The sequence below is a fragment of the Crassostrea angulata genome, chromosome 10, assembly GCF_025612915.1.
Source record: "Crassostrea angulata isolate pt1a10 chromosome 10, ASM2561291v2, whole genome shotgun sequence".
NCBI lineage: Eukaryota > Metazoa > Mollusca > Bivalvia > Ostreida > Ostreidae > Magallana > Magallana angulata.
The window spans coordinates 12472428-12485804 of NC_069120.1; the positions used below are offsets into that span (position 1 = coordinate 12472428).

At 33.9% G+C, this 13377-nt stretch overlaps 1 protein-coding gene across 5 annotated transcripts; it reads right to left on the reverse strand.

Annotated features, from left to right (window-relative positions):
• Nucleotides 1-1390: 1390 nt before the first annotated feature.
• Nucleotides 1391-7865, reverse strand: LOC128166448 (calcyphosin-like protein). Of its 5 annotated transcripts, none has more exons than XM_052831619.1 (5): nt 7721-7829; nt 7469-7615; nt 6154-6331; nt 5654-5863; nt 1391-2595 (listed from the first exon to the last, which is right to left on the reverse strand). In XM_052831619.1, exons 2-5 carry the CDS (start codon nt 7603-7605, stop codon nt 2494-2496), a joined length of 627 nt encoding a protein of 208 aa, XP_052687579.1. In that variant the 5' UTR covers nt 7606-7615; nt 7721-7829; the 3' UTR covers nt 1391-2493. The 5 variants fall into 5 exon arrangements, with proteins under 5 accessions (XP_052687579.1, XP_052687581.1, XP_052687578.1 ...); XM_052831621.1 differs by lacking the exon at nt 1391-2595 and adding an exon at nt 3657-4766 and having other exon boundaries at nt 7757-7865; XM_052831618.1 differs by lacking the exon at nt 1391-2595 and adding an exon at nt 3657-4766 and having other exon boundaries at nt 7721-7827.
• Between the last annotated feature and the right edge of the window lie 5512 nt (nt 7866-13377).

Consider the following 13377-nt stretch of genomic DNA (forward strand, 5'->3'; position numbering starts at 1 on the left):
ACTTCATAAGCTCTCCCGACTTCGTCCTGGTAAGCTAAAAATAATTCTAGAAATTGGTGTTTACAAGAAACTATAGATTAGCCATATTTTTAAAGGAAATTTCAAAAATAGTGCATTTACAAGAGGACATTATAGTTAACAAGAGTTTGTTGTGTAGTTGATGCAGATATGCAACATTTTGAGCATATGAAAATTTCATAAAACTGTGTAACTGCCTTCAAAATAGTATGTTTTGTAATGACTTGTATTATGGTTACCAGTTACTAGTATTCATATGCATAAAAATTAAAATTTATGATAAAATGTTCGGTATAAAGAAAATTTCAAACGCTAACTGCTTTCTGAAATACATGTACATGTATATGTTTACTACAACAAACCGTAAGCGTAGTTCTTTTGAAAACTTGGTTGGCCGTTCTATCCAAGCAAAAACTTCACTATTAATTAACTTTTCTCCACAAAAGCGTGTACGTGTACTAGCCTTTGACGTCTTTTGAAATGCTAGCAATCAATAAAAATTAACTGTATATCTTTATGTTGAATAAGTGTATTTTCTTTTTTAAGCTTGTTGTCTAGCAACATAGCATCATCGTCGGTAGTCCAAGTGTGTTTGGTGCTTGTGGACTCAAAATCGTGGTTAGAATTGATTTCCGCGACAACTCCTTACTTTGTAAGTTTTAAAAGACTCGGTGTTTTTTTGCCATTTTAATTTGGTTTCCATTTTGATTCACTTGGGATATTAATGGGGTTGGTTACTTCCACGAGGTCATCAGTGAAGTTTCATTGGGGCATTATTTGGGTTCAATGGGGATATAATTGGGGTAAAAAGACACGCCGCTCTTAAGACTGTCTCTTTTAATATGAACATAATTTCGTTGCATAATTTAGGCTAAAATAGGCTGTGCCTGCTGCACAATCCCATTCAATATACATGTAACGTTATATTGAATAAAATATTATTAAAATAATTGCGTTGCTTTTTAAATAACAATTCAGGAAACGCGAATTTTACAAAAGAAGCAAATCCTACAACCGTTCGTTGAATTACAGTACCAATAGAGTAAATATTTATTTTCTTTTGACATGTTAACACATTATTGATCAGTACCACAAAAGTGTTTCCTACAACAGTATTTTCATTTCATTAACCCTGCCTCTGTGTCCCTTTGCTCTGGATCCGTGTTTGTAGCCAGTGGCTATGTGAACGCTAACATTTCTTAATTCACCGAATTTTAAATCAGAGTGCGAAAGGCAACAATAAAATATACAGTTCGTTCAATGGTTATACTAAGTCATCTTTTATACTTAGTATATGAAAATATCTTTAGTATTTTGAAAACTTAAACATCCAGAGGATTGAATAATTCAATTAAAACGCAGAAGAATCTGAAAAAATTTCATTTTTAATAAATATATCAGAAACTATTTCATTTAATCTCTTTTTTCGATAAAAGCTTTATAACAAATTCAATGCCCCGACATCCTATTTCTCTGTGATATACTGGGTCTAGAGTCTATTCGAGCATTAGTTGATAAAAATGTTAAATTCTAGAATTGTGATCACATTATAGAGTTGTTTCATGATCATATATAAATTCTCCATACATGAGTTTCTCCTTACTTTTTCTCTTGAATATTGGCATTAATTTTTCGCTTCTAAGCGTTGTTACACTGAACAAGAGACCCACCGGCCTTGACGATCACACGAGTACCATTGCCTAATGTAAAACTGTTAATGGACAATGCATGTAAACTTATGGACCATACACAATAGTCCCCCTCACCCCGAATGAAAGCCTGAACCCCCGCCCAATGAATAACAAATACACTTAGTTTACCCCCCCCCCCCCCTTTCCACTATGAAAGTACGGAAGAAAATATTTTAACAATTTATTTCACAATCTAAGAAGAGGACATTTTTGACCAAAATAGCAAATGCATTTAGTTTATCTCCCTCTACTTTGAAAGGAAAGAAGAAAATAGTGTAAAATCTTATACATTTTTAATATGGCAATACGGGCCCGCCAAAGGGCCTGGACCACTGACCTAGGGGCCAAGAATTACACAATTTTAGTAGAGGGCATAATGGACTTCATAATCATATATTAGTTTTTTTAGTTTTTCTCTTTATACTGGAGTGGAGAAGACGTTTTTGTTAGATTTAATAAATTTTCACTACAGTGAAACACGCTTACAACGAAGTGCCAGGGACGAACAATTTTGCTTCATTATAAGCGTAATTCATTATATCCGTCAAGTTTACAACATGTTATAAAGTAACGGAGAATGAAAATCACTACTCCAACCCTAAGCTGTCATGAGGATTAAATGCCAAAACCAAAATTTTGGACAAAATTGCAAGTATCTATATATATACATGTATAATTATATCTTATCACAGATAAGGAGAATCCCCATATTTGAAGTAAAATTAACTATAGGTCCATGCATGCTGTGGTGCACTTCATGCAGCAAACACTGTCTCTCTTTGTCTCACAACTTCCATGCATTAGTCATCATTAGGTGAAAGTAGGCATCGTTGTCTACAGAGGCGCTAACTCCAGCATAATAATTCAAAAATTCCTCTTCAGTCACCTGTGATGAAGCAAACAAACAAAAAATCAGTGCACAAACAAAATTTCATAAACAAGGCCTCATCATGCAAAGTGTTAAGAGCATTCATTAAAGTATTTTTTTAAAGAATAAAACGAAAATTTATAGCACTTGATTTGTGATAATTTTGAATTTAATTAATTTAAAATCAGTTTGTATGTCTATTTGATCAATTCAAAATTAAATCAAAATTCAAATATATCGCTAATTTGTCCTTAAAACGGCATCAATAACAACATTAGAATCAGACCTTCTGTCATCTTGAATTCCTCAATCTACAAAGTTGATTTCTGCTAAATTCTGGTTCAGTTTTGTTGAGTTTTCACAAAATTTCACACAACAGTAAAATACAGTAGGCTGCATGTGCACATGATTTTCAATGTTACATATGTACATTTAATGGTAACCTTTTCAAATTTCATCTTAAGCTTATGTTACAAGAAATATAAATATGTATTTAATGGTTGGTAGATAAATACATGTATAGACATCTACATACATTGTATATTGATATGTATGATAACAGAGTTGCTGGGTTATTTGAAGATGCTACATCTATATACTCCTAGCAAAGAGATTGGATATAATATGACCCGCTGCATGCATTTTAAATGGATTTTCATTGATTTATTTTATCATTTATTTCTTGAAACTCTGTATCTTTATTGATTTAAAGTAGGAGTGTTTATAAAATGGGAATTACTCCTATTAATTTTAATTGCAAAACTATGGAGTGGTGTGATGCCATGTACCGGTACTAGCACTTATTAAAGGGCAACTAGTTTTGTCTTCACAAAAGTTTTACTTTAAGTTACATACAATAAGGAAAGCTAAGATGAAATAAAACTCTCACTACTTATCAAATCAAACAGAATGCACACACACAGAAACTTAGAGAAAGTACTCATGTACCAATTAACAAGAAGTGAAACTTTATACAAGTACACAGGTATGTAATGAACTAATCATGGTAGCTCAGATCCACAGGCCTCGTTATGCGTATGCATGGAATACATGCGTATGTTCTGTATAAACAAACAAAGTTCTCCAGGATCTAACATTATATTTTAATGTTCAGTATAAAATTGTCAAAATAGACATTCTATGAATAAATAAGACTGTTTTATAAAAACGATAAACTAGTAAAATGATTTCAGAGACAATAACTTATGTTAATTAAAATTCAAAAAACAATACTTGGATTAAAATCACAATATTTAAAACTTCACAAAGTACAAATGATTAAAATGAATCAGACTTTTGTCAAAATTCGTTCATTACTGGATATCTCAAACCAAGCTCATTTTTTCTTTCTCGTAGAGTTTATGAATCATACAATAACATCATTCTCATCAACAATAACAGCATAAAGCTTAGAATTAATAAACAAGAAAAAAACTCATTGATTTTAACAAACCCTGTGGTCAGTGAAATTTTAAAATAAAAAATATGCTGTAACAAAAGAATCTCAATAGAAACAAAGTAAAAAAAGAAGCAATGAGACTGCACAGTCTTTGTGAAATTGTGCTGTAGTGCTAGGTCTGAAGTTGTGCTCACTATTTCACTCTAGCTTTTGTTGCGGGATGTGATCCAGTCATGCCTGCTTCATGCTGGATGCCGGAGGAAATAGAATTCAAAGACGTCTTCTTTCTTTGGTCTTCATATTTTTTTTTTTTTGCTTTGTCACAGTGCAAATCTACTAATTGTTCCAAAGTTTTCAGAAAGCCATAGCACACATCTAAGGGGGAGGTAGGAAAAAGCAGTTCTGTGACAGACATACTTATACTCTAACATGTATATGAAATTTGTTTGTTACAGATGCGACACTCTGCCAGTTACATCCTGCTAAAAAAAGTGTTCTACAACTTGAACTGAACAGTTCATTAGTTCAGCTAATTCTGGTATATAAGAAAAAATGAAATGGAATGGACATTGTCTCATATTCAAATTCTATATCTACAATTCTTACCCCTAATAGAAATATTAACCACCATTACAAAAAATACCAAGAATTGATTAAATGGGAGTGTTTGATTAGAAAACTGCGTTATTTATAACTTCCAAGCATTAACCATCATGAGGTTAAAGTAAGCATCATTGTCAATTGAAGCACTAACTCCAGCGTAATAGTTCATGAATTCTTCTTCAGTGACCTGTCAGAAACACAACATTGAAGTGTTATAACACAATGGAGTTCAAACAGTGTTAGCTTAAGATTTCATTGGAGCCCCTCTGAACATAACGATGTGTATTGAATGAGAGAGTCGAAATTTGTTTGGAGATACTTTTACTCCCTCTCTTTGCTGGCCTGAAAGTGTGTTGATTTATCTATTTACGTGTAATTCAAGTCTACAAGATTATGTGTTTGTAGCTATACCAAGGGTTGTTAGAAAAGCTTAATTAAAGCTGTTGTAAGAGTTATCTTTCTTCTCTCCACAGAATGTTCAGACACTTTTAGAGAATTTCATTCACTGAGGTTAATTGCCTGATTTATTTAATAAAATCATTACAATTACTGCTGAAAAAAAGAATCAAATTTAAATTCAAAGTGTATTCACTAGCTCACTTTTCTAACAACCCTCATATACCTATATGTATATAGCTTAATTGTATATACAAGTAGTCGATCTGTAAATTGAAATGAAGCAGTGAATGGGTCTATGCATGCAGGTGAAGTTGCTTTAATAATTGTGATATGTTTTATCATGCTTTTTTGTACAGTCTTATGGATAGTTTTGTATGTCTGTACATCAGATAAATAATAAATAGATAACATTATGCAAAGACAGAGAGGAGGCATTTTCAAATACAACAGTAAAAATTCACCATTCTTGACTGTAATTGTTCATTAACAATTCTTGAGTTCTTTCATTTTTCATTTTTTTCATTGATAGTTATACTGGTTGATTAAAGAATTAGCTTTGTCAGACTTTCAAGAAACAATCAAGTCAATCCATGAAAAACATTACCAAAAGCCACATTTTCTCTACTCAAAAGCCACTACGATGTCATTCAAGTGCATTGGTGAAAGAGATTTTACCTTTCCGTCTTTGTCGTTGGGAGAATCGAAGGAGTCTAAGAACTGTTTGAGGCACTGGTCTTCCGTCCACTCTCCGCTGATGTATTTGGGGTGTTTCTTTACGTTGTACACACCATGAAGATCCTGTACGGTCACCACGCCATCCCCTGTTCTGTCCAGTTTCTGGAACGCTCTCCTTATGAGTTCTTTCCTTGAGTTATTCATAGGTGGCTGTGCAAGAAAAAAAGACTGTGAACACTTGGGTTATGAAATGAGCAATATATCGGGAGCTATACCTTAGTTCCTGATAATAATTACACACTAATAACTGTATCCTTTCCAGAATTCTAAATGAAAGGGGTAGGGGAAACTAGAATATACTTGCTCTATATGAAGAGTATTGGTATAAACATATTTTCAATGAAATTTTTTTTATACATACTTTGTATTTAAAAAATTTCTACATAAATAGTACTGGAAGAAAAAAATCCCAAAAAGGGAAATAACTGTACATCACTTACTCTGAGGGCAGTCAAGAATTCATCAAATGACAGGGACCCACTGTGATCCTTATCTAACTGTTGAAACAATGAGCTCACGACATCATCATCCATGATCAACCCATAATCATGAATTCCTTTTTTAAATTCCTTCATGTTCAGACTTAAATCGGAATCATCATCCATTATTCTGAATGTTCTGTAAATACACAATCATGAGAAAAAATAGATATATTGGCATATATTTTCATGTACATGTTGTATGTTGCAGCAATTTTGGGGGGATGTTGCTTGGCATGCCAAAATAAAATTTCTTATATACTAGTATATAAATCATGCAGACCATCTTCTGTAGGTAAGCAACATACCAACGTAATATATTTATTATGGTATATATATTTTATTTTAGAATTGCAATGCCATGAGGAACTTAATTTTTATGTGATATGTCTAATTCATAACCTTTGAGGAACTTAATTTTTATGTGATATGTCTAATTCATAACCTTTACCTTGCAGAATCATTATTATAATATTACATATATACTGTAAACGTAATATATTTGGCCTGTACATTATTTGGTGGAAATCAGTTTTTGAAGAAGTTGGCGTGGATTTGAATTAGCGTATTCCTGAATGTGACTATTCTTATACATATATGCATGGCATTTAGCGATGTACTTGATTTTGCAGAAGCCCCATTCCGCCAAAAGCGCTAAATAGAATACACAGCCAAATGTAGTACGTTTACAGTATTGTATTTTTCACTTTTCATTGGTGTCTATATTATATGTTTCTTCGGCTTCTTAAATTCCCACACCAATGACCCCCTTGCGCTAACACCCTTGCCAACGAGAGATAATAATATAAGTTGTAGAACTTGCTTATCAATCGTTGTAAAATAAATAAAGTTTAGTTTATATTATATGTATACAAATCATACTTTTATTTTTTTTATTATGTCCCCAACGGCACAGGCACTGAAGTTATATATATATGTATTTTCCTTGTGTATTATTAGATAGAGGGTATATATTTTTTAATATGAGAAAAATGTATATTGTCAGATGCATGTGCCCAAGGGGTCCATGCCTGGCAATATAAACAATACCAGGTATTCTATTTTATTCCTCCATTGCTGGTTGCAATTGATACATTTCAATTATTTACCATACATAGCCTGCACAACTGAATTAATTTGTATACACTCCTATGTTTATATTGCGTGATGAAACATGTTTCAAAAGGCCTACATAATTTGTACATTGATATGCATTGAGGTCTTCGGGTGAATCTATTAAAATGAAAAAAATAACAAAATAGAATAAACCCCTCACCTGCCCAGACCTTTGATACCACTGGCCCCTCTGGCTAGACAAGCGTAGCGAAGCTTTTCAATGGGGTCTTTTGCCTCCTTCATCATTCTCTTCGCTTTCATTTTCAGCTCATTGTTTCCTCTCTGTGTGCAGGCCATGTTTAGAAATCTGTCTTGCAAAGAAATTCACAATATTTTCCAAAGGTACGGAATTGTTGAACGTACACTCGGTGTTATATTATCAAAAACAAACTTATAAACCCTGGATATATACCTGAAAACGAGTGGTGTCTAGAAGTAAACAATTTACCTGTTTTCGCACCTGGTTTCCGCTTCAAGTTATGACACGCTTTATTTATGTGGTTGCGATGACAACGGGGACCAGTCGTTAACAATGTTTGATCATTTTGTAATTAATTACCCATTCATTAATAATGGATGTGAAAGTGAAATGACATCGTTTACTCATTTTCTAAAATTTAATTGCTAATTAATGACTTGAAAGACTTCAACTAGGGAACATTTAAATGAGAATTGTTTTGGTGCCAGGTTCTCCTTTTAAAGATATATGGAAAGCTAAATGGGACATTACGAGAGAGAGAGAGATACGCGACGATGACACCTTTTAATTTAATTTCAGGCACGTAGCATCAAGTTTTGAAAGTGGGGGCCAGACTCATCAAAAAATCTTGACAAGCCAAAAAAAAAAAAAAAGGGAGAAAGGCAATTTCCCCAAATCTTCAAATTCCTAATCCGTGAGGGGGGGGGGGGGGGGGGTGTCTCATTTTCATTCCAATTTTTTACATACTCCCAAAAAGAGTGGGGGAGGGGTGGGGGTGGGGGCAACTCCATGATAATTCCATTTTCACTATGTAAATTTTAAGATAATTAGTTGCTGCGAGAAAAAAAGTGTGTGTGTGTGTGGGGGGGGGGGGGGGGGGGGGGGGGGACTACGTGCCTGAATTTAAATAAACTGTAGGGTTGGTCCATTGCATATTTGATTTAAGTACAGATATAGACGTAGGGAATTCGGAAAGATATTTTTGTCCACAAACCTATATAAAAACCAGTACAGGCACGTAGCATCGGAGGGGGCGGGGGGGGCAGGCCCCCTTTTCCTCTCCGCAACAATTTGAATTTTTCTTAATTTAACATAGTGAAAATTCAATAATCATGGGGTTGCTTCCCCCATTTTTTTGGGAGCATGTAAAAAGTTAAAGTAAAAATCAGGAATTAAACAGTTAAATAGAAGTGTAAATTTGAAATTAGGATTTCCCACCCACCCCCTAAAAAAAACGATGCTAGGTGCCTAGTTATGCTCATGATGTGGAAAATATATTATGAGTGGTAACATTTTTTTGTATTTACGTGTACAATGATATGAAAAACTAAAAAAAACACCAATATTATCAGACAATATATTTACTATCATACTCATCAACCTTTTCTAGTAGAGCTATGTGTTATCATAAGTCTTGGTTTAGTTAATAGGGTTGATGGAAAACCCGATTGCATGTACATGTATATGTACAGGGACCAATAAGAAAATACGAAGATTTTTGCCTTAGCTATTTTACTTAACGTCATATTGTGATTTATAATTTGGTAGACATATAATGATTTAGCAATAAATTTAAATAATTTGCATTTAAGATGTTAATTTTATTACTATATAGCTAAGAATTATTTAAAATCTAATCCTGCAAAAATGAGGTCACTGAGTTAGGTCAACAAAAAAACATGTAATGCCGAAAAAACATGTAATTTTTCTTTTATAGATTGGGCTTAAATCCAAATGAAATTAAACCTCAAATTAAGTATTGTCATGACATTTTATGTACCAAATCATTATGAGATATATTGTTTCGTTTAACAGAAATTAGTTACTTAAAACAGATAGCCCTAATTAAAATTTACTAAAAATTGACGACGCCGGATGTCAAGGAAAAACAAAAAGTGTTGGTTAAACGATACAAACTGTGAAAACGTTCGGTGTTGCAAATAATTTGTAAATTGTTATTCGCTCATTTTTTGGAGGTAGGGGTGGGGTGTTACACATAACTGTATCATAGACATCAAACAGTTCGAACGATCAGGGTTTTAGCTATTGTGAACGAAGAGATACACGGTATAAAAAATTGGAAACTTCTAAGAATCTCCAAATGTGAGCAAGTAAGATGTGAAGTGGTATAGCATCTTTTTAAGATGTATTAAGAAAGGCAAAGTCTGGTTTCGTCCTAAGACTGGCTGGTGCATTGTAACTGCATATCGGGATTTATACGAAACAAAGAGAAAATATATATTCGCCGTATGTATTTAAGTACCTCGTAAAATATAAACCAAACATGCAAGTGTGCGTTGAATAAATTTGGTAATAAAAATAAAATCCAGGAAGCTGAAATATACTTTGCTAAAAGTTACATTACACTGAATACTAGTACATTCAGAAAGTGTGCAATCATAAAAACTCAACGCATGCAAATTAAGGTTTTGCCTATGCTATTCTATGTCCCAAGTTTCTGCTTCAATTATTTTTTGCATAATGTCTTGATAATCATAAATACCTCAAACTACAGTCATTCACTGCAACGAAAAAAGTCCAGAATATCTGTTTTGAAAAGCCCCCTCTATCTCTTCAGTTTTATTGCACATTCCAAAATAGAAAGTCTACGGGGATTTTGCATTGCAAACAATATTAAGTACCCCGGATGATTACATTAAAAAATTGTGTGAGTTGTCCCGAGTACTTCCGAATGGAGAAAAAATGTAACCATTTCCCATTTTGATTCTCCGTAGGATGTTTGTTTTTGTTCATGTGAAATTATCCGGAGACAAACAGAGGATGTATCAATGAAGAAATTTTGAATCTTCCCACTTTATCGATTTGAATTTTACTTCATTAACAGGTATATTTCACAGGATGAACCTCTGCCATTCAGTCAACTGAAAGGTGACTGATTGGCATAACTATGCCATTCAGTCACCTTTCCAGACCATTCAGTTAACACTCAGTTGACTGAATTGCAGAGGTTCACCATGTGTTTATTTTAATTAGAAATCATCAAAAAGTGTCGGAAGCATTAACCTGGGACAGACTTGTATTCAAGTTAAGCATTATTGTCTTTCACAAATTTCCGTTTCCGTCACACTTTGCAATATATTTCGATGTTCATATCATTACAAAATCGATTAAAGATGCCAGCTTCCATTATAAATGTCCGCAATAAATCCGTCTTCGTGTTTGTTTTTGTAATTTTCTTTGAATTAAAGGAAAGGACATATCAAAAGAAAATGCAGTACTTTACTCCTTAATTTGTGTCAATTTAAAGTGTTTTTCATGTTTTTTTAAAAGTCGCTTATAGCATATAATGTATTTTTATGAAAATCAATAAAAGTGAAGAAGAGGAATTTTCGGATGTACGCAATTGATAAATAATTGTCTATTGAAAAGCATTAATTAGTCGCTTTTTAAGTTAAAACTTAAAGCAACCTAATGAGAAATTAAATAAACGTATACGTCGTTATATATGATTATGTCTTACCTTTTATATTTCTGTCATAGAAGATAAAATTATGATCTTCATGTACTGAAGGAATGGTCAAAGCAATGGCTTCTAGAATTTAATCCACAAAAAAACAAAAGCTGTATTCTTTAGTTTTAAAAATGTTGAAGAATTTCCTAATTTGTTGTTTGATGATTGTACCTTGGAATATGTTTCACAACACAAGCATCTAGGAGTATTGTATGGTGTCCGGATAGGGCCATTTGCGTTAGCGCGACATCGCGTTCAGGTAAACGAGACATCGCGCTAACACACAACACGCCGTCGCACTAACGCAACTTTGCATAACACGCCGTCGCACTAACACACAACACGCCGTCGCGCTAACGCAAATTTGCACAACACGCCGTCGCGCTAACGCAACTTTGCACAACACGCCGTCGCGCTAACACACAACACGCCGTCGCGCTAACACACAACACGCCGTCGCGCTAACGCAACTTTGCATAACACGCCGTCGCGCTAACACACAACACGCCGTCGCGCTAACGCAACTTTGCACAACACGCCGTCGCGCTAACGCAACTTTGCAAGTTTCACAGTCTAGTAGGAAGTCGTGTCCGGAAATATCAGACTGCGCATGCTTAAATATGTAGGCATGCACGCAAGCATGGATGAAAAATAAATAAAATGTACTTTGAAATATATATATTATTTTCAATTATTATCAATACATATGAATAAAAATTAAATAAACGTATACGTCGTTATATATGATTATGTCTTACCTTTTATATTTCTGTCATAGAAGATAAAATTATGATCTTCATGTACTGAAGGAATGGTCAAAGCAATGGCTTCTAGAATTTAATCCACAAAAAAACAAAAGCTGTATTCTTTAGTTTTAAAAATGTTGAAGAATTTCCTAATTTGTTGTTTGATGATTGTACCTTGGAATATGTTTCACAACACAAGCATCTAGGAGTATTGTATGGTGTCCGGATAGGGCCATTTGCGTTAGCGCGACATCGCGTTCAGGTAAACGAGACATCGCGCTAACACACAACACGGCGTGTTGTGCAAAGTTGTGTTAGCGCGACGGCGTGTTGTGTGTTAGCGCGACGGCGTGTTATGCAAAGTTGTGTTAGCGCGACGGCGTGTTGTGTGTTAGCGCGACGGCGTGTTGTGCAAAGTTGCGTTAGCGCGACGGCGTGTTGTGTGTTAGCGCGACGGCGTGTTATGCAAAGTTGCGTTAGCGCGACGGCGTGTTGTGTGTTAGCGCGATGTCTCGTTTACCTGAACGCGATATCGCGCTAACGCAAATGGCCCTATCCGGACACCATACAAATGTATGTATCATTTATAAGACCACAACTAGAGTATGCTGTTGAAGTTTGGTCTGGATGTACCCAATTTGATATGGATAAGCTTGAAAAGGTTCAACTTCATGCAGCAAGAATAGTTTCAGGTCTTTCAGTCATAGCCTCAAGAAATTCTCTATATTTGGAAACAGGATGGAAACCATTAATAACGAGACGAGACCGCCTTAAATTATCTACTATGTTCAAAATTCATAACAATCTTGTTCCTTCTTATCTAAAAGACATAACTCCTGAAATTAGAAATGTCACTTCCAACTATAATACTAGAAACTCCTCAAACTATTCTTTGCCTAGATGTAGACTAGAAGCTTTTAATAAGTCATTTTTTCCTGACACTAATCGTAAGTGGAATAGTCTGAATAATAATACCAAGGAAGCTACTTCGTTAAATATTTTTAAGAAATCACTACAGAGCAATTATACAAAACCTCCTAAGCATTTTTCTTTTGGTAAAAGATTCTTGAATATCATTCATGAATACGAAATTAAGGCATAATTGTGTTCTCAATTGTGATCTTTATCGGTGTAACATAATAGCCAACCCAATGTGTTCATGTGGAAGTTTAGAAGATGCACATCACTTGTTCTTCGTTTGTAAAAAATATTCATCATTAAGACAATCATTTATGTATAATCTTTTATCACTGAACTTTTTGGATATAATTGATGTACATTTGTTACTTTGGGTTGACAAAACTTTATCTTATGATGAAAACATAAAAATATTTAAAGAAGTTCATACATTTATACAAAAGTGTGGTAGATTTATCTAAGTTTTTAAATTATTTGCATAACTTTCTTATCCATCCTAATTCTAATTCTAGATTTAAAACTAATGATTTATTTGTATTTCATTACATGTTCTATAACTGTTATCAATGTTAACTGGCATTGTATGGCACTGTAATATATTATGTACAAGGAGAGGACATTCTAAGTTTTTGGAACTTGTGTCCAATCCTTTTGGCATTAGTCAATAAAATATGTTCAACACATATTTATTCCATTAGTAACGTTTCAATTCTGAACACCCTGTGCAACCTCTC